The sequence below is a fragment of the Populus trichocarpa genome, chromosome 17 (genome assembly GCF_000002775.5).
Source record: "Populus trichocarpa isolate Nisqually-1 chromosome 17, P.trichocarpa_v4.1, whole genome shotgun sequence".
Classification (NCBI taxonomy): Eukaryota; Viridiplantae; Streptophyta; class Magnoliopsida; order Malpighiales; family Salicaceae; genus Populus; species Populus trichocarpa.
The window spans coordinates 11,929,369-11,950,738 of record NC_037301.2 but is presented as its reverse complement, the minus strand read 5'-3'; the positions used below and the strand labels follow the sequence as shown (position 1 = coordinate 11,950,738).

Sequence of the window (21,370 nt, the reverse complement as noted above, 5' to 3'; positions counted from 1 at the left end):
TTCTGCAAGTTTCTGCAGAGTGGGAAAGAATTACTTGCTGATGCAATTAATCACTATGTTATTAAACAATTAAAAAAATATATTAATACAGTTAACTGTTCATATCAACAGTCAAATCGATGGTCGTCTTGACAGCAAGAAGAATGAGAAATGCAGAGAAACGACAGCGTTTTGAGTGTACTGCTTTCGGCGTCGCAACTGTATCACTGTAATAAAAATCCCCAAATTTTTCTCCTCTCTCTCCAACAACAAAATCCGAACTCCCCATTTTAATTATGAATCCCTAGTTTCCCTCCCTCCCTCCCTCCCTCCCTCGCTCTCTCCAACATTATGGACCCTCGGCGAGCCCCAAGAACCGTAAGCGACCCGAAGGTCCGTAAAGTCGGGTTTTTTACTGACCCACCAGACCGTTCTCTATGGGGTCCACCCGACCACCCAATCTCCTCCTTCCCCACTTCTCCTCCTTCTATCGTCGACAGCTCCCCTCCTTCGGCCGGAAACTCTCTCTCTCCTGTCATGATCCCTCCTCCTCGCCATTCCTCCGCCACTCTCTCTCCTCTCCGCCGTGACTCCGCTGAATTCTTCCCCCCTCCTGTTTCTCCCACCGCCTCCTCTTTATCCGATGATGTGGCGTCGGCGATGATGCGGAGGGGTGTTGCTGCTGCTTCGAGTAGCTTGCCGGGAGGGTTAGGGTTTGATATTGCGGCGGTTAAATCAGCGGCGAGTAGTGTTCCCGCGAGTGGATTGACTACGGTCTCGGTTGTTAACAATTTACCTATTGGTATTTCTGGTATTCCTTTTTAATTTATGTTAATTATCATATTCAATTATTAACTATTTTAAGCTGATTGTTTAACTTAATAAATAATTTTAGATGTTTGGTAATGTGTTATTTTGTATAGTTGAAGACTTGAAGTAATGCATGGATTCTTTTTAGGGGATTTAAAAAAAAAAAATTCATGGTGATTTAAGTCTGCATGGAAAGGAGTGTAAAAATATGTGTGATTGCAGAGAAGGGTGGCGGGGTGGCGGTGGAAATGCAAAATGATCAATCTTCACGTTCGAAGTCATTGAAAGAGAAAACTACAAAAGCAGAGAGGCGTGCACTTCAAGAAGCTCAACGAGCTGCGAAAGCCGCTGCCAAAGGTGAATACAGCCGTTTCATTTTCTTTTAAAACATCAAAGTTTGTCCCTTTTTTTTCAATGCTAAATTTTGCTTTAGTGATGGTGCCTGTAATTAGTTATGTTTAATTGCTATTTTGTGTGCTCAGATGTCTTAATTACATTATTTTTTGTCTTGGTTATGAGCACATGGAGTCACTTGTCCCTTGTTTGGTTGGTTTTTATGCAAACAAATTACTCATGGAATAAATGCAACTATGCCTTTGATGTTTAATTTGATTATGGCCATCAGTTTTCTTTTGTCTAGTAAAGCTGGTCTAAGGCTTTTTTATAACAATCCTATCATTAATTATGGTTTCTATCACGTGTTATTAGCTGAAGGTGGTAAGACACCTGCTGCTGCATCTGGGGCTGCAGCTTCTGCGAAGTCAGCTAAATCTGTGAAGCCGCCTTCACAGAAGAATGATAGTGCTACAGTTGCAGTTTCGGAGAAGAAGGGAGGTGATAGGCCACCCGAAAAGGATAGAAAGAAGGAAGTCCCCCAACCACGTATGCAATATGATGACAAGAGTCGGGTGGAAAAGGCAAAGAGGCGTGCTGTGGTAAAGCAAACAGAAGCTAGGAATAGAGTTGAGTTGTTCAGGCATTTACCTCAATATGAACGTCGAACTCAGCTTACTGAACTTGAGTCCAAATTCTTTGAGCTTGACCCAATGCACCCAGCTGTCTACAAGGTATTCTTTTGAAGTTGTTAGTTTGCACCTTTGGTGGACATATCTTCTGGTTATCATACATTGAATGAATTAAACAATCCTAGGTAACTATGTGAACTGGAATATAGTTTTAGATACAGTTCAAGTCTACACAGTGTTGTTTCTTGTTTTGGTGTTTTGTTCTTTTGTATGGTACCTGCTAACCATGATCTAGTCCACATTGTGATTCTATGTAGAAGTTAATCAATGAACGCAACTTTCAGCTAGATGTTCATGAGAGTATATGACAGTTATTGTTGAACCTTTAGTAGGGGTATTTCTGCAATTTTGCAGTAATATGCTTGTTGGAAATTAAGGTTATTAGTGGTTTTTGTTTTGTTTGATATTAGAATGATTAATTAGGAGGGTTTGTTCTTAATGATTTAAGAGTACTCTTTACTTTTCCTTGTGGCATCTAGTTTTCCTTCCTAGATTGGGATTTCTTTTGACTCTATACTTTCCAACATTGTACTTGCTTCTAAACATAGTTATTTTGAGAATAATATTTTTTTTCAATTTTGCGAAGTTCTTACTGGTGGGATTACATCAAAGTTTTCCCTTTCTCTTAAGGAATTACTGAGGCTTTTAAGGTTAAAATGTAGTTCCAGCAGACTCAGATCACCTTTCCTGCTCCTTTTCTACCTCTTAAGCACCCAGTTTCAAAACCTAATCTCCCTTATTATGAATCCCTAAACCTCCCAATCACTATCCACCTATATTGATGGTAGAGTAACTCTTAAGCCCAAATTAAAGCTTTCCTGCATCGGTTATTTGGACTTTTGCTGAAGTTCATTATATAAGGGATCAGGTATTCTGGTTTTGCTGTCCAATTGTTGAGCTTTTCTTCTTGTTGGCAGGTTGGATTACAGTATTTGTCAGGAGACGTATGTGGTGGCAATGCTCGCTGCATTGCAATGCTTCAAGCATTCCAAGAGGCCATTAAAGACTACTCAACACCCTCTGAAAAAACTCTTGCTCGAGACTTAACAGCAAAAATAGGTAGTTACCTTTCTTTTCTTATCGAGTGCCGCCCCCTTTCAATCAGCATGGGGAATGCAATCAGGTTTCTAAAGAATCGAATTGCCAAGTTACCTTTGACTTTGTCTGAAGCGGAAGTAAAAGCAACTCTTCATTCAGACATCGATAGATTCATAAATGAGAAGATCATACTTGCAGACAAGGTGATAGTCAAGCATGCTGTTACAAAGATCAGTGATGGTGATGTTCTACTTACATATGGATCGCCTTCTGCAGTTGAAATGGTACTATTGCATGCTCATGAACTTGGCAAACAGTTCCGTGTTGTGGTAGTGGATTCTCGTCCAAAGCTTGAAGGGCAACTATTGCTTCATAGGTTGGTTGGAAAGGGAATCGACTGTACATACACTCATGTAAATGCCATTTCTTATATCATGCATGAAGTCACTCGAGTTTTTCTGGGTGCATCGTCAGTCCTGTCCAACGGAACAGTTTACTCGAGAGTTGGGACTGCTTGTGTTGCTATGGTTGCTCATGCATTCCGTGTACCAGTATTAGTTTGTTGTGAAGCATATAAATTTCATGAAAGGGTACAGCTTGACTCATTATGTTCTAATGAGCTGGGTATGCATTTCTGGCTATAGGAGGTGCTTCATACAATCAATGACTGACTTTTAACTGCATGCTTAATATCTCCAATACCTGTCTGTTTCTTGCAGGTGATCCAGATGTGATTTCAAAAGTTCGTGGAAGAGAGGATATCAACCTCCTTGATGGATCGACTGATAGTGAAAATCTCCAGCTTCTGAATTTGATGTAAGTTCTTTTGATACTAATTGGTCTTATGAAATATTTTGGTTTTCTGAACCTGACCTTGGATCTTACATGCCGGACAGTTATGATGCAACACCTTCAGATTACATTTCAATGATAATCACTGATTATGGCATGGTAGGTTGTCTGATTTCGAGCTAATTTTTATGCTATTATGAAAGTTAATGGTGGTTCCACTTGTCTGTATTTAGAGCATTATTCCAATTGAAATTTGATACATGTGCATTTTACACATCAATACACGTCTGCTTGAAACCTCCCAACTTCCAAGCTAGGTGATCTATCTGGTGTCCTTGGACCTGAGACTGATGGGAATGAGAGGAAATGAGAGGAAGCACCTGCTATTTCAATCTTAACTTTATTTATTTAATATTCAATTGTTTTTTTCATCTGTTAATAGAAGCTACTATTGACTTGTATTATTTGGTGCTTTCAGGTTCCACCTACGAGTGTGCCTGTCATAGTAAGAGATTATCAAAGAGAACACTTGTGGATATAGATGCATGCAGATATATCATCCAGGTTCCTCAAAATTTTTGCCGATATCCGCCTTCCCAGACAACACAACTGGAGCAATAAGGCTAGTAAAACTGCTAATCAATTGGTTTCTTTTCTTTCTCTTGGTCTCAATTGCGGAATGATGCTGAGTTTTTGACATTTTTGTTTCTTATTTCCTGACTGTGTAGAGTGCAATTCTTGCCTCTCCGGGCAGCTTTAGCCGTGCGTACTCATGTATGTTGTGAACTTGTGACAGAGATGTATCCCTTTTGGGATGTCAAACAAATATTTTTCAGCAGATGACAATTTTGTTGCCAGAAGCTTACACCTTGAATTGTATTTGAATTTCTGACTTGAAAAGAAAACCATTCATCTGTTTGTCTTTCTTTCTATTTTTCTTCGTGCCTTTTTCATGTGATACAAGCAGCTGGTGCAACTTGACTACATGTACATTACATGAAGGAATATTTGCACGAATTAGATGGAAAATTTATGCCTTTTTTAGACCTACTCTAAAAGTAGACTGTACTATGAGGTTATTATTCCATTCCATGGTTGGCACTGCTGAAAGTCATCTGTGCATTAACTTTTGTCAGGAAACAAATATTTGGTATAATCAAAGCTTCTGTTTCTTATCTTGATTTTTTTTTTAAGAATTTATTACTTAAAAGCTTTAACTTTTAAAATAAAGGGATTATGTAGATTCTCGTAAAAGCTGGATATGTTTCCACAATTATCTATTAGTTTTTATTTTTATATAACAAAACTATTTAACTTTTTAAATAATAATGGTCTTATTACTATATATATCAAATCTATTTGTTTCGCCAAATAATTTTAAAACTTTTAGTATATATATCCTTGAACTCTATATATATAGATAGTATTGTTAATGTTTTTTCAAAACTTTTAGTACGAGATTAACTGAGTATTTACTGCTTTGTTTTTTAATCGGTGATCAAACATTCACCAGCTTTTATTAATACAGCATTCATTTTCAGGGCTAATGCATACAACATCAACAACTATTTAATTTTTAAGTAGAGGCCATGTTATCTTCCGAGTCTAAACACAACACACACACACACACACAGTCGAATCATGGTTAAACTCACTATTTTCACCAAGATGTCAAAGTAGTCCCTAATCTATCAATTGACAATAGATAAAGCTTTTCACAAATTGATAACAGTATATTTAGCCTGTAATAGTCATCAAAAGGAGCTATGAATTTTATGTTTCCTCAATATGACACTCCATTCGTGTCATTTTCATGTACCTCTTAAAGAATTTCATTCATCTATTCCATAATAGGTGGTTTTGGAAAATCTTTAATCCAGTTAAACTATAGTCAAGAAATTTCAAGCTGGGAAAGCCAACTGTTTTGCCATTAACCTAGATCCTCTCCTTGCTCAAGATCATGAACAAGTTCATTGACCTCCATGGACAATGGCATATATAACGAGATCTTACAGAAAATGTGCAAGCAATAGTTACATTTTGATCAAGAAGCTCCACCTTACCAAGGTGCCGGAATTATTGGTTTTAGGGTTTCAGAAAGAAAATTATGATTCTTCCTTTAAACACCAACATTATAGTTGCAGCCTTAAAGAAAACACTCTGCTCAACCTTTGCTAAAATACCAAGTTCAGAATTTCTTTCTCAATGTTCAACATACAAACAAATAGAACTCCAAGCGAATTTTTTTTGTGGTACATTGATCTTTTAACAATAAATCATAAACCTGTGACTCATATGCAATAAGAATACACCACTTAATCAATCATCAGATGTAGAAATGTACATGTTGTGCCTACTCTGTTGCATTTCTAGGGATGTCGCCTTTGCTATTCAGAGAAGAAACTGATGCAAGAACAACGAAACCACCCAGAACAATCATCAAGATACCCAATGAGTTCACCAGCAAAGCTTCAGTGGAGTAGCGTGATATCACGTTGTTGGTTTGGAGGAAAGTGACTTTTTCTAAGATACCAGTAGTAGCAGTGGCAACAGATAGGGCATAAATATAAACCCCAGAGAACACATGCCATGGAAGCAAGGTGGCCCTGCTGTTTCTTGAACCTCCTGGATACCAAAAGGTTACAAACCCAGAAGCCCACTGGAATGAAGAAACGATCATGAGTAGTTCATTAACTTCAAGAAGCGTAGTAGTGCATGTGGGCAATCAAGAAGGGGAGTGAAAAGGAAAAGTGAAGACCTGGATGCTGAAGAGGAAAAGGCAAGCTAGTCCCAGCCAAGAATGCAGGCTGTAAAAATTGTCAATGCCTTTGTCATTGTGGAATTTCAAAGCAGCCCAAAAGCCAATCAAGCTTAAACAAAATGCGAGGAATTGTAGTGTCAGATGAACTAATTTTTTGAAGCTTTTTGTTCCTGGCACCGTTTTGTAGGCTAGCATGGCTGCACGAGTCCGTAACAAGCATTTGAAACACAAAATCAGAAAACACCAAAAAAAAAAAAAGAGTCAGTTCAAATTTAAGATAACAAAACATGAGAAGTTCCTAACATGCCAAATTTAAGTCATAGTTTTCTCTCTTCACCTTCTCCAGGACAAGACAAAATCGTTCATCTTATAATCATTGACACGTTTCTGCTCAAATAAACATGGCCTACAATCTATGTTTTACACCATCGCTTGTCCTTGGAACATTTAATTATCTTATCTGTTAGATTCACAATTAGAAGAACACTTGGAGAGAGTTCTCTTGTCTATATCCAGAAATGAAAAGGATACTAGATCTACATTCTCTTGATCAATCATCTCCTCCCCAGCACAAATGAATTCACACACCAGTAATGCCAAAAGAGCTGAAAAGAGATAGTTACCTTCACCATTCACGAGTACAAGCCCAATCACCATTAAAACAGGGTGTGCCTACAAATGGGACACAGAAACTGCATTAAGTCCACCAATCATCCAAGCCCAGATTTTGAAATCACAGCATCAATGAGAGGGAGAGTTGGAGTTCTTACATTGAAGATGAGATCTTTGTTAGCAGAGACAAGAGCTAGTCCTCCTCTGTAATGAACAGTCCATGTCAACACTAAAGCAGTTACTAACACCCCCATTAACCTAATCAACCTCATCAAGGTTGGGAATTTAATCACTGGAACTGCCATTTTTCTTTCTTCTTCTTCTTCTTCTTCTTCTTCTTTTAAAAAATAAATAATAATAACTGCAAAGATGGGGAGAAAAAATAACTGCAAATATAAGGAGAAAATGTAGAGCAAAAAAGGGGTTGGCTTTATTAAAGAGTTTGGCTTTTGGATCTATGCCTTCCTTTCTTTGATCGGTTGCCTTTGTTTATGTCTAGACTCCCAAAGACAAAATCTAACACTAGTTACTTCTTGTCTAAGAGACAGAGGAAGGACTTCTTGGAAGAAGAGAAATTCCAACTCACTTTTTTTTAAGGTTTTACAGCTGACTACCACGTCAGCGCCATGCTGGGTTTCCTTTACTTTTATTAATTTCTTGGATAACTTTCTATATAATAAAAATGGAGGACATAAATATTATGGTTATTTATTTTAACAGAATGAAATGATATTTTTTTCTGGTCATTGAAGATTTTAATGTGATTAATAAATTAAGTATACGTCGATGAAATTTATTAGAGAATTGAAGGTGTGATTAAAACATTATATATATATATATATATATAAAATTTAACGAGAATTGGGAATGAATTATAAAATCAGTAGATTAATTGTATGTGATTTTTTTATTGAAATAATTAAATGTTTGTAGAAGGTTTTTCAGGTTACATAAGTTTTCTTTTATGAAAAACACTAATATTGGAATATTAATTAAAAAAACTAGTTGTCAATTGGCCGCTAAAACAATTCGATAACGTTAAAAATGCTTTTTTATATGATAACTTAGAGGAAAGAGTTCATATGGTTTTTCCTTTGGGTTATGAGCCTAATGATAGTGGTGGTAATGTTTTTCAACTACAGAAGATATTATATGGATTAAAACAGTTATTTAGATCTTGATTTAGACGATTTACTATTATCATGAAACGGTTTAGATATAATCAAAGTAACTCAGATCACACCTTATTTATCAAATGACAAGGTGATCATGTTATTATTTATGTTAATGATATGATTTTTACAAGAAATGATCCCGAGGAGACAGAAAAGAAAAAATCAAATATTCAAATTTGAGATGAAGGTGTCGGGAAGTCTCAAGTATTCTCTGGAAATTAAAGTTGCTCATTTGCTAAAGGAACCTTCCTTTCTCAACAGAAATATACACTTGATTTGTTAGCTGAAACTGATATATTAGATTGTAAGTCATCCACTACACCTATTGTTAAGAATCATCCAGTGAACCATCTAGGTGGTGGTTCAGTGGTAAGAGTTTGGGATCAAGATGTTTGCTTTCTCTGTGGTCTCAGGTTCGAGCCCTATGGTTGCTCATATGATGGCCACTGGAGGCTTACATGATCGTTAACTTCAGGGCCCGTGGGATTAGTTGAGGTGCGCGCAAACTGGTCCGGACACCCATGTTAAACTAAAAAAAAAAAAAGAATCATCCAGTGTGAACCATCTAGGTGGTGACCCAGTAATAAAAGCTTGGGACCAAGAGATTTGCTCCTTCTGTGGTCTCAGGTTCGAGCCCTGTGGTTGCTCATATGATGGCCACTGGAGGCTTACATGGTCGTTAACTTCAGGGCCCGTGGGATTAGTCGAGATGTACGTAAGCTGATCCGGACACCCATGTTAAACTAAAAAAAAAAAAAGAATCATCCAGTGTGCCCTAATCGAATACTAACCAATAAAGAATCATCCAGTGTGAACCATCTAGGTGGTGGCCCAGTAGTAAAAGCTTGGGACCAAGAGATTTGCTCCTTCTGTGGTCTCAGGTTCGAGCCCTATGGTTGCTCATATGATGGCCACTGGAGGCTTACATGGTCGTTAACTTCAGGGCCCGTGGGATTAGTCGAGATGTACGCAAGCTGATCCGGACACCCATGTTAAACTAAAAAAAAAAAAAGAATCATCCAGTGTGCCCTAATCGAATACCAACCAATAAAGATAGGTATCAAAGGTTACTTGGAAAGTTTATTCATTTATCTTGTACTCGATCTAGCATTGCCTATGATGTTGGATTGGTAAGTCATTTTATGCACTCTTCAAGTAAAGAGCATATGAAAACAGTCAAGATGATTTTGAGTTATCTCAAATCAACCTCTAGCTAAGGACTCATGTTTCGTAAACATGGACTTATGGATGTTGAAGGATATATAGATGCTGATTGGACAGGTTCTTCTTCTGATCTTCAATCTACATCTAGAGGAGGAAATCTTGTTATTTGGCGAAGTAAAAAAGTAGAATGTTATAGCAAGGTCTTCGATTGAAGCTGAGTATTGTGGTATGACTCATGGAATTTGTGAGTTACTGTGGTTACGGTTGTTTCTTTCTGAAATAGGTTATCCATCTTCGGGAACTATGAATTTTTATTGTGACAGTAAAATTGCAAGGGAAATTGTCAATAATTCAATTCAACATGATCGCACATATCACGATGAATTGGACTGTCACTTTAAAAAATAGACACCAAGATTGTGACTCTACCTTTTGTTAAGTCTGAAGCTCAGCTACAAATATTTTAATATATACAGTATCCAAGAAAGTTTTTTCTGAATCTCTCAACAGTTGGGCATCAATCAATAATATCTATGCATCAACTTGAGAGAGGGAGTCTGTCATTTCTCTTAACAAGAGGAAGATTATTAGGCTAATTGTTAGTAGAGCAAACTTCCTAAATTAGCCTATTTAATTTGTTCCTTTTTTTAACTAATTTCATAAATAGTAGAGGAACTCTTGTATATATGCGTATCCTGATTGTACAGAATAATACAAGGAAGTTTTTGATATCTCTACTGTGTTAACCCATGTTCAACCCCTCACCTGTATATATAATCCGAGCTTCAGGTCGATTTTCAAATCAATTTTTATAACTATGACGTGAAATATTTATTCATTATAGAGTAGCAAACAATCAATGTTTATTTATTAGATAATTTTTGTATTTTTTTTAAATATAGCCATCATGTTTCTGAAAAAATGCAAATGAATTGTGTGAATGAATGCATAAAAAGGTTGATAGCTTACATGATTATTTTCCTCAATCGATGTTCATAGTGACTTCTTCATGTGATGTGTTTTTGTAGCATCATCAAAGTTAGAGTTAATTCTTCAAAATTCATTCTCAAGGATTATACAGACGTGTTAATTTATGTTCATGATCTTGTATTTTAGTTTTTCATAACAATTTAAAACATAATACTTAAATGTTCATAGTTAATTCCTCGTCTAATAATTCATGCCTCGCAACGTATTGATTAATATTGTGAAGAATTTTGTTCCAAGGTCTTAAAACTATGCTTATGGATCTTAATTACTTGTCAAGTTTGAGAATAAACTGAAGACTTGAAGTTTCACTTCCTATGTTTCCAAGAGAACAGAAATCATGTTCATGGCAGAAGAATTTTAATGCAATGAGGGCTTTGTGTGATCTGGAGGTGTAAAATTGCACTTGATGAGAAGGTGTCAGCAGCTTGAAGAGGATTTTAACTAAATGAGTAAACTACTACTGATCATTTACACATTCATGGTGCTCCATATACATAATCATCAAAATCAAGCACATCTGGCTTATCTTCTGCCCCATCGAGTTCTGAGAATGATTCCCCCACTAACTCCTCCTCCTTTAATGGTGGCATAAGCAGCTGGTTCAGGCCATGAATTATCAGCCAGTCACTTTGATACATGTCTGGAAAGATAACAGGAACACCATTAAGCACAAGCACATCACCAGACTTAGTCAAATTAATCATGAACCCTCCTGAGAAAGTTGGCAAACTTGTTCCATCATTGAACCCTTCCAAATCTTGCCTTGGAAACAATCCAGGAACCACATGTTTCCGAAAGATCGATGAATAATCACTAACATTCTTTGCATATGCATCCATTGCTTGATCAACTGGTGCAAAGATTGTCAATCTTGTCTGGTTCTTGATCCCAAACAGTTGCGCATCAAGAAATGTTCCCATTATTGAATAACCTCTAGGCATTAGTAAATGGGAAGCTTGGCCAAAAAAATCGACATCCAAGCCTGTTGATTCATTCTGAGAAGTATTGCCAAGACTAGTAACTGGACTAGGACTTGGTGCTGGTGCTGGAGTCAAATTAGGAGAAATCTCAAGAGAAGAATTGAAGAACTCACTCATACCAAATATGATCAGAGACCCAAAATCAACCAAGGCAGATTCTTCAATCGAGATTCCATTGATTGACAACTTTCCATCAAAATAACTCAAACTTGTAGTGACAATCAATGAGTGATTTGGCAACAACGTGGGGATTCTTGTACCAAAAGGAAGACTATCGAGGTAATACCCAGAAAGTCTCACTAGCGAAATGTGATATTGGAGATCAAGAACAGAAAGTTGGCCTAATCTTGCAAATGCAATGTCCAATGGAGCGAATATAGTTGCAGCAGATGATTCAAGATGGAGTCTTTTCGAAGTGATTTCAAGGGTTAATGCCATGGAGAGATAGCCAGAGGTTGAGAGGATCTCCATGGCATTCGAGAAAGGGTTAGAAGCTGCAAGAACTGAGGAAGAGATTAAAAGGAGAATGAGAAGGAAGAGAAGCATGGTTGACATGGAAGGAGTCTGTCAAAGTTTTGTTCTAGTTTTTCTTGTTTCTTTTGTTTGCAAGGTTAAGAGAGTGAAGAAAAGAGAGAGAGAGATGGTATCCGGAGGGTCCAGAGGAGAGGACTTGAAGACAATTTGGGCGGCAAAAGCATTGGGCAGTTAATATGGTTATGTGACCTTGAAAGTCAAACAAAAATCTAGTCATATACGTGGGCTTATAGCAAGGTTAGCTCTCATTCAAGGGAACTTTCATCTTGTTTATTGATTTGTTCTTGCCTAATGAGTTCAATTTGACACTTTTGTAACAAAAGATTGAAGTCACTAGAGAGGGTTGAGCCCTTAAAATTTACAAAGTACATGCCAATAATATTATCATTTTAACAATGGAGGGCTTGCCTCCGCCTATGCTACCGATGTTTGATACATTGATAAACCGAAAAAGTTTGATAATGTGGTGCAGCTCCATAACGAGGCATAAAGAAGGTAACAGTGGCACAGATGATGACAGATCAGTGATCAGAGGAAACAGAACAACAGAGAAATTTCACATATCGTATGATACCTTCAATGATCAAGTTGTGGCCAGGCATGGAGGATTTGCTTTACTTCTATCCCTACATGAAATTGCAATCATGGCAACATGAAGGTTCAATTTTTACCATTTCGATAGAGTTGCTGCTGTTTTGCTGGCATGCTCTTGTTATTTGAGCACAGCAAGGAAACAGGAGGAATAATTTCAAGAGAACTGCTAGTCTTGAATTTTTACTTGGGCCAAGAAACAATACATAAAAGGTGGGGGAACTCCACAAATAAATTAGTCATTCAACAAAATATGTTCTTTTGTTTATTTTCAGCACATTTCCAAGCAACCAGAGAAAAAGTTACATCGCCATTTATGGATATCTCCAATTCGGCCAGGCATTACCATTAGGTGACAGGTTACACCTGATCACTGCATTGCAAACTCCAAGCACCAAACCAACCATTACCCTACAAACTCAGTGTCGGTTGGTGTGAGATGACTTCGACAGGAACTAAATATCACCAAATATTACACTGTAAACTCGAGTGATAATTAGAAGGCATCATTGCCATAACCTCTACCACGACCAGCATAGCCATAACCTCTTCCATAATAACCACCATGTGATCGACCACCCCGATCAGGTCCCCAACCACCTCGACCACCCCGATCAGGTCCCCAGCCACCTCGACCACCCCGATGGTGGGAGAAATTACCAAATGCCTGCAATTTTAAATCAAGAGAAATCAGCTCGGTGATAATGAAACAAAAACTATTCCAGAACAAAGAGAAACAGGGTTGATCATGGCATTTGAAAACAAAAATTCATCATTTCAGCAGTTCAGAATGTTTTTGAAACTTCTATTCTAAAACAAAACAAAACAATTTAGACAATCCAACATAATTTAGTAGCTGCAGTAAAAACATTGACAAATTTTATCAGATTAGATTATAAAATTAGAAAAAGTAAACTGATGAGGACTATAGGGAACAACACAGACATTGGTATCTCTTATTGACTGCTGGGAAAACCTAGCCCTCCCATTGCGTGATCCACCATCAAGAGCACCACACGAAATGGAATCAAAAAAGTCATCCTTCACATAAACAGGCTGCAGAACAGGAAATGCAGAGTAAGAACAAGTACAATGGATTGGAGACAGAAGATCCTTTCAATCTTTGCAGCTTTGTGTGTGTGTGTGTGTGTGTGTGTGAGAGGGAGAGAGAGAGAGAGAGAGAGAGAGTTTACCTTGGCCTCATGTTTTGACGATCCAACATCATCTTCATCTAGTAAATCATCCCTGTCTTGAGCTTTGTGACTCTTACCAAGGTGACCCCATACTTCTTCCTTGTTGAATTTCTCATTCATTGCTGTAAAATCGAAATCCTCCTCGAATCTGGTAGCAGAACGTGCAATCTGCAATCCAAAAGATTGGTTTGTTAAAAATCAAAGTCCACCAATATCATCACCTCAAAGAATATTGGCCATAACTAATTTGGTTTGGAAAAGCAATACAGACAAACTGCTTTTCTGGTGTTACCAATGAACTAGCAGTGATTGAGAAAGAAGAGGAAGAAATTAAGCACAAAAACTAAGACTATTCTGTACCTAGAACTAGTAATTGCATTGTTAAAAAAAGCAAAAATAACCCAAAAAAAAACGAACAAGGAAAGGGAGAAAAGAAATTAGAGCCATGCGAAACTAAAGTAGGATGTTTTCAGAAACTTTCCATTTAATATTCCTTAGAAGTAACAGCTCATTGGATAATGTAAGGTTCTTATTTTACGTTGGTCATGTCATACAGAATCAAAGTCAAATTTCCAGATCATTATAAAGAAAAAGGTTAAATCTGCCAGTATGGAAAAATGCAAGCAAAACAACAAATACCTCATTTCCTCTTCCCCTCCCACGTCCTCCTCTACTACTTTGGTAAGTGTACATAGGAGCTCCATATACCTTCAAGGGGAAAAGAAACAGATGAGGTAGATTACAATTCAAACAATTTATGTGAGAAACTTGTAGAAAAGAATTTATCACCAAACAAGGCACCAGGAAACATCAATTTAAAGTGATCAATTTCAAATTTTCTCAAGTCAACAATGATAGAGCTCTCGGCAAATTTGCATACCTTATGTTCAGGTTGTGAAGGTAGGGGTAATATGGATTCCTGTACTTCAGTCACAGCTGTTGTTGGTGGTGGTGCTGACAATTCTGGTGATGATACCTGCACCACCTCAACATCCTTTTGAGCTATATGTGAAGACTGCAGTGAGGGCATTATAGGGGGGCCAGGCTGCAAAAGTTGGCCCGGCGTAACTAGAGAAGGTGTTTTTCCCTCGTTCGTAACTGAACTTGATGCCCTCATAATGGAGGTTGGAGGTTCAGAAATACTTTTAAAAGGCATTATTGGATCTGGCACTGTCTTGGGTATGTCAGAAACTGATGGTGCAACGGCAATTTTATCTACAGCAGTGGTCAATGGGGAAGCCAATGGCAATTTACTAGGAAGAGTTTGAGTAGAAACCCTATCAGGAATTAAATTTGTTGAGTCTGAAACCATTGCAGAAGACCGTGATGGAAGGGTAGAAGTCTGTAAATTTAATGGTGGCAACAAAGGAGGGGGGTTTTCTAAGAGTGCAGAAGCTGAAGTGTTGGATGCATTCATGGCAGGATACTGCACATATTGCAACATGGAAGGTGGCATTGACAAGTTGGGAGGGGGTCGAAGCAAAGCTTGCTGCGGGGCCTGAACTCCATTTGAGGGCCCATAGTATCCCTGCCAATACATTGGCATGGCAAGCCCACTAGTGTTTGTGGTTGGAGGAAGATGTGACAAACCCCATGGTTCTAAACTTGCACCGGGCTGATATTGGGGAAGACTCCCTTGAAATGTTGCCCTGGGAAGACCATTGGATGAAGCATGGGAACTTGGATCTGTTAGCGGTCCATTAGCAGAAGAAGGCAAATTCATGGATGCAGTTGTTGCTTGAGGATACTGAGACTGCACAGGGAAGTCAAATAAACGATGTTGTGAGTAAGCAAGGCAAGACATTCTTTCACCAGTCCATGTCAAGCCAAGATACAACAAGCACTATTCAGATTTTTATTTTCTTCACCTGGATGATTGCAGGATCATTGTGTACTGGTGTTGCAGTCTGAACAGGTGGATAAGATTTGACCTGCAAATCCTGCGACCAAATGAACCAAAGAAAGAATACAAATGAGCTATCCAATGATAATTTAAATATGAAGACTATCAGAGGCCAACTTAACAAAATGTTTGGCCCATAAACAGTAAAATCAATGATGGTCTACTGTAACTCCTTAAATATTCAACATGATTTTCCAAAACTCAACAAATGAAGGATTTCTTTATGTTTATGTGAGCTGGTGTGCAACAAAGCTTTAATAAATCCAACTGAAACTGATTTTAAGCATGAGATGTCCTAAGAAACAGTGTCAAGAATTGTAGTGGCACTTTATTTATGATATTCTGCACCAAAATTTTCGCTGCAGAGGCAGGGGCTTAACAAGTATATAATTCCCTGTCCAGGGCAGGCAAGCATGGTTGATGAATTCATGCCCAGAATCAAGCCTAGCACATCTTAGCCAGAACTTCATCTGGAGTGTAAATAAAAGAGACGACACAGCAAAAATACAAAACCATCACAACTACCAACAAGTAGTGACATGGTGTCAAAAAACTAGGCCATGAAAAAAAAATCCTAGTCTGTCTGTGGCTAACAAGTTCAAAGTTGTATGCCTCATTTTAGACTATCTATACAGTGCCAAAGTGTGTGGTTGATAAACGGTCAATCTTTTGAACATGGGGCAGGAATGACCAGAGACAACAATTCTGAACTTACAAACAACACGAAAAAAAAAAAAAACTAAGCATGTTTTCTAGTTCCAAACTGTGTGGTCTAATACAGACAGTTTATCCAAGAAGAAATCAAGCATAAGCAATGATAGCAAGTATGATAATAATACATATTACGCATGTTTCCAGAAAGAGCCTCTTAACACCTAGTCCAGACTTTGGTTTTTCATATGCACAGCATATGATTCTCATTGCAGATAATCAGTATACCTTGATATCAGTTCCTCGGAAGAGTATGAACTCATAAACTTTATCACTTGGAGGAACTTGTAGACCATCCTTTTTCCGCCCTTCTGTTCCAAATGATCTTACTGCAAATTTAAGTGATGCAATTTAAAACCAAAAGATATGCTCTGCAACTTTAAAAAGTAACCAGAAGAAAGAGAGGGGATAAAATACAGAACTTCTAACCAAAGATTTACTTTTAATATCTTTTGAGACTCACAATTTCATTATCCTCAGAAATACAAGAAAGTTGAAGTGGCTGAAAAACATATTAAATCACATTGATTCTAGAAAAATGTGGTTGCTGCTATAGCAATTTAAAATAGGATTAGCACAAAACATAGAAGATTGTGACCCAAATTTACCACATTATGGTTCCAGCATAAGTATAAAACTTTCTATTAAAAAAACTGTATGGTAAAGTGAAAACAATAGAGGGTATTTCAGCAGGCATAAAAGCAACAAAAGCTATTGTTATGTTAAGAAAAACACTTCTTTCATGGAAATATCACTGATTTCATATGAAAATGATGTGATATCTGCGTATGTGTTAACAATATTATCTAGCATTAGGAGAGGGTTTCATTTTTTCCTATAAATAATTACATTAGAGATGCAAAGAGGGCACAAGACAAGCACACGACATATGTAAAAGACTGAAGCAACTTGAATTGTGCTTATAATAATTTATTATGCAGTACATTTCTTTAGACAAATTTGTTTGTGTCAGGCTGTCAGTTTGCTGTCCTACCACCAAAACAATATTTGGTTTTCAGTGAGTGTTTAACTTTTCAAAAATTGCCGTTTTTCCTGCAAAGAAGAGATAATTTAAGAAAAACACCTTTCTTTGGCCATTGATGTAAGAGAAACCTTGGACTAGTAGCTTAGAAAGAGAGTTGACAGGTGAAACAGCTTCATGGTTGGTTTAGCAAATTTTAAACAAGGAAAAACCATCTTAATTAGTAATTACATGTAAACTTGAAAATGGAAGGCCTAAGGGCATCTCCAATTACTGTTTTATGAAAAGAAAGGTATATTAGTAACTAATTTCAAGGTGAAATAGAGATCCTCATGAAAAGGAAAGCAGAAAGAAACAGAAACATGTAGAAAAACAACTGAAACTAAAATAAAAGACCATAAAATCAAGAGATGGACATCTTCCTGGTTGGTTTTGATGACTTCATCAAGATCTGGGTATAAAAGACACCAATATCCAGGATCGGAAAAGAATTAAAAACCAGATTTTCAAATTTAAAAAACTTGTGCGGCACCAGAATGCTTTAGGCCTTTGAATGTTCAACACACTACCATATAAATGGAATGCAAGTTGCCAGTATGTCTTGCCTCCCCTAGTGTGGAAGAGAAATCTAACAAAATGATGTCAGATAAGCAATTTAGTTGGGTCATGGGAGTGAAGAATACCAATGTTATGACCAGAAATGAGAGCTGCAACAGCCACACACAACTGTTAGAAACAATACTGTTATCCTGTGTAAAGGGATTCTTTCAACCATTCTAAGAAAAAAAAGCATTTCGACCTCGATAAGAGATAAATTCTATGATCTACTTTGGATGAGAACTTATCCCAGATTACATACAAATCTCATCAAATCATTCATGAAATGTAACTCATGGAAACAGAAGTGAGATGTAATTCACACTCCCTTGGTCCAGTTTTGTTCTCTTTCCAAACTTACATTTACGTAATATGCAAAATCAGTGACATTCTATGGAGAAGTTGATGTTTAACTAGTTTATCAACGGAATTTCTGGACTTACAAAACCAACAGATCCTTCCAATTAAGACATGACACTATTGAAAATTGTAAAAGATTGCACCAGAGTGTTATGCCCTCCCTTTCATTCTTTCTTCTTACCAACATGGCATCCTTCCTCTCATTGAATAATAGTATACCTTGAATCATAAACAAAAATGTCTAATCCCAAAGAGGACCATGAAGCAGATTCTGCAACCATAGCTGCCTTAGTTCAATCCTCTTAAACAACACAACAACAATTCTTCAGATATATAGCTATGTTTTAATGCTAATATCTTTCACCATTTCCCATTCAGCAAACAACATTGAACTGGGCTCCCAAAATTTTCTTTTCCAGTAGAAATTCTCCCAAGTACAAATGAAGCTTCCAGCATTGAATACAATTAATATTTGAACATCCATATCCATACATAAATGACTAAACCAAAACGCAAAGCACTCTAAAGCTCCAACCCACATCACAATGACACATAATAATAATAAAAAAAAAAAACCATTCAAGATTGAAAGAATCCCTGTCTCCACAACCTAAAAAACACAAACCCAGAAAGCAAAGTCCCACAAAAAGAAAAGAAAAACCCAAAAATGAAAGATTGAAATAATTACCATTTCTTAAACCGATGGTGGATTCTTGAGTATCGATGTTAAAAAGAACGCCTTCATAACGAATCTCAGACTTTGAAGTCAAGCTAATCAAGCTACCTACATAGGAATCAGCTGATGCCCCTCCACCACTACCTGAAGAAGATCTGGCTGCCTCTGCTGTTGCTGCTGCCATGACCTCAAAACTTAATTCAATAAAGATTGATGCTTTCTTGTTCCTTTGTCAAAGTCGAAACAGTACATGCAGATAGATGCGAAGGGTCCGTCTTTCTTTCTCTTTTTTGGCTTTAATAGTGGTGGCGAGTCTTCTTGGTTTGGTGACGGTCCCTCTGTGTAATGAAATTGCTGGATAAGTATGTATTTGTTCCAACTACTATAATAATTGGAGAAATATGCGCAAGTTGTACTTTATCTGTATTGTAATTTATAAGTTTCGGACAGTATTCAATAATAATAATAATAATAATATATAATTTATTTTATATTAAACTACCCAATTGATCCGCACTATATGGCAAGCCTAGTATTATATAAAAAAAATTAATTGTGAAATGTAAAGGAATTACGTGTATTTAATAAAATAAATAAAAAGTTATATATATTAATAAATATTAAAAATAAGTGTTAGTGTTTGATTAAATAATAAATGAATAGGTTATATTATAGATGTGTATTAATATATTTTATTTTGTGTTGTGAGGAGCTATTTAAAAATTTTTATTTAATTATATGAAAACAAGTTTTTTTTAAGAAAAGTAATAATTTAAATTTTATTAAATAAAATAATTTTCTAGTATAATTCCACCTTTTCTTATTGATCTATATTTTCTCAAAAGAAAATATATAACTTCTTAAGCTATGTTTTTTATTTAATAAATACTAAAAGCAATTAGAATAAATATATAAAATTCAATGATTTGAAATAAAAATAAAAAAAGTTACCTTTTTAACTAAAATTTCTTTATTTTACAAATTTGCTCCCTTTTTTATATAAGAATCATTAAAACAAATTTTAAAAAAATAATATTTTAATGATTTTGACATGAATATTCATGTATTAAAATATATAAAAATAATATATTACTCACGTGTTTCCACAAGAAATTATAAATTATACGACAATAAAAATAAATATTCACAAGAAAAACAATGAATAAAATATTAAAAAAATAATAAAAATTCATAAAGGATTGTAAAAAAAGAAAAGAGTTTGCAAATATTATAAAAAGAATGCTATAATATTATTTAAAAAATAAAAACTAAATGATATTTAAAAAAAAGTAACATTCTAAATATATTTATAAAAACTTTATTTTAATAAATTTTAATTAAAATTATGAAGAAAAACTCCACTGGATTTTTTTTGTTTTTTTTTTTAAAAAAACAATAGATGATATGTTGTTTGTGATGGTTGAAAACTTTGGACACTAAAGTAGTCGGAAAGTTAGGTCCTAACTTCTTAGATATTAAAAAAAAAAAAAAACTTATTTTCAATCATGTTTTTATCTGAAAACATCTAAAAAAATCATAGAAACCTTAATAAACTTATTTATTATCTTAAAATAGTCTTTAATTTATCAAAAACCTAAAAAATCATCTTGAATAAAAAAAATTCTCAAGTCCTCAATCTTTTTTTTTAGAAAGACAGATGATAAAAAAAAATATCTCAATGGCTCTCTTTTCATCAAATGAAACATGTTGACACAAATATTAGTTTTTTTTATTGCAAGAATATGGTCAATGATCACTTTTCTCTTCTCCTCTATTTTCCAATAACTTCTTCTATTTTTTTTTCAAACGCATAGACTCAAATATGAATAAAATAAAGTTTGAGATTGAAATGTCAAATCCTAAAAAAACAAGGATAAAAAATTAATAAATTAAAAACTTCAAGGATCAAAATGTACTTTTCAACTACTCGTGAACAATAAATAAAAACAAGTACGTCTTTTTGTTTAAGTGTACAATCTAGTTCCTAGTGTTTCAATTTTAAAAAAATTCTAAAGTTAAGTTCCGCTCTATAAAATTAAAAATGACACTTTTTTTGACATCATAAGAACTTAATTGTATGCAAAAAAAAAAAATTATAAGGCCAAATTTTTTTATCAATTTAATATGAGAAAATAAAATAAAAAAAAATGATCAAAACAAAATAATTTTTTAAAGATAAAAAAAAGGATCGCTTAATTGCATTGTTCCAATTTATAATGCAACTAAGTGTGTACATAGGAATTGAAATAGTTTTTTTTCCTAAAAGAATTAGTTTTTGTTAATAATAATAATAATATTTTCACTTTTTATATACTAGTCATGGATTGATAAAGGAGGACTAGATGGGTTTTTAAAGTTTATTTTTAAGAATAAGTTTTTACTTAAGATTGAGATCTTTAATAAAACAAGATAGGAATACAAATATCATTTTAATTATAAATTTATTCAAGGTTTTAAATTAATTTAATTTGATTACAAGAATTTTTCTTTTCTTTTT

General features: G+C 35.5%; 4 protein-coding genes across 9 annotated transcripts; 1 reads left to right on the top strand and 3 right to left on the bottom strand.

Annotated features, from left to right (window-relative positions):
- Positions 1–132: 132 nt before the first annotated feature.
- LOC18107404 (uncharacterized) lies at positions 133–4,570 on the top strand. 6 transcript variants are annotated; one of them, XR_008057773.1, is made up of 8 exons: positions 136–781; positions 1,012–1,146; positions 1,498–1,856; positions 2,732–3,476; positions 3,572–3,668; positions 3,749–3,803; positions 4,123–4,266; positions 4,373–4,570. XR_008057773.1 is itself a non-coding variant. In XM_006373400.3 (7 exons), the coding sequence occupies exons 1-7, from the start codon at positions 331–333 to the stop codon at positions 4,183–4,185; spliced, it is 1,905 nt and encodes a 634-aa protein (XP_006373462.1). In that variant the 5' UTR covers positions 136–330; the 3' UTR covers positions 4,186–4,570. The 6 variants fall into 6 exon arrangements, 3 of the variants coding, with proteins under 3 accessions (XP_024444895.1, XP_006373462.1, XP_024444894.1); XR_002978772.2 differs by having other exon boundaries at positions 137–790; XR_002978773.2 differs by lacking the exon at positions 3,749–3,803 and having other exon boundaries at positions 133–790.
- Positions 4,571–5,814: 1,244 nt separating this feature from the next.
- Positions 5,815–7,600, bottom strand: LOC18107405 (transmembrane ascorbate ferrireductase 2). The gene is made up of 4 exons (XM_006373401.3): positions 7,176–7,600; positions 7,029–7,077; positions 6,403–6,602; positions 5,815–6,303 (listed from the first exon to the last, which is right to left on the bottom strand). Exons 1-4 carry the CDS (start codon positions 7,320–7,322, stop codon positions 5,998–6,000), a joined length of 702 nt encoding a protein of 233 aa, XP_006373463.2. The 5' UTR covers positions 7,323–7,600; the 3' UTR covers positions 5,815–5,997.
- A 3,168-nt stretch (positions 7,601–10,768) lies between these two features.
- LOC18107406 (putative fasciclin-like arabinogalactan protein 20) lies at positions 10,769–12,513 on the bottom strand. Its single transcript, XM_006373402.3, has one exon. The coding sequence runs from the start codon at positions 11,879–11,881 to the stop codon at positions 10,823–10,825; it is 1,059 nt and encodes a 352-aa protein (XP_006373464.3). The 5' UTR covers positions 11,882–12,513; the 3' UTR covers positions 10,769–10,822.
- A 141-nt stretch (positions 12,514–12,654) lies between these two features.
- LOC18107407 (protein decapping 5) lies at positions 12,655–19,263 on the bottom strand. The gene is made up of 8 exons (XM_006373404.3): positions 18,886–19,263; positions 16,487–16,587; positions 15,513–15,584; positions 14,525–15,397; positions 14,284–14,352; positions 13,645–13,812; positions 13,397–13,507; positions 12,655–13,118 (listed from the first exon to the last, which is right to left on the bottom strand). The coding sequence occupies exons 1-8, from the start codon at positions 19,055–19,057 to the stop codon at positions 12,948–12,950; spliced, it is 1,737 nt and encodes a 578-aa protein (XP_006373466.2). The 5' UTR covers positions 19,058–19,263; the 3' UTR covers positions 12,655–12,947.
- Between the last annotated feature and the right edge of the window lie 2,107 nt (positions 19,264–21,370).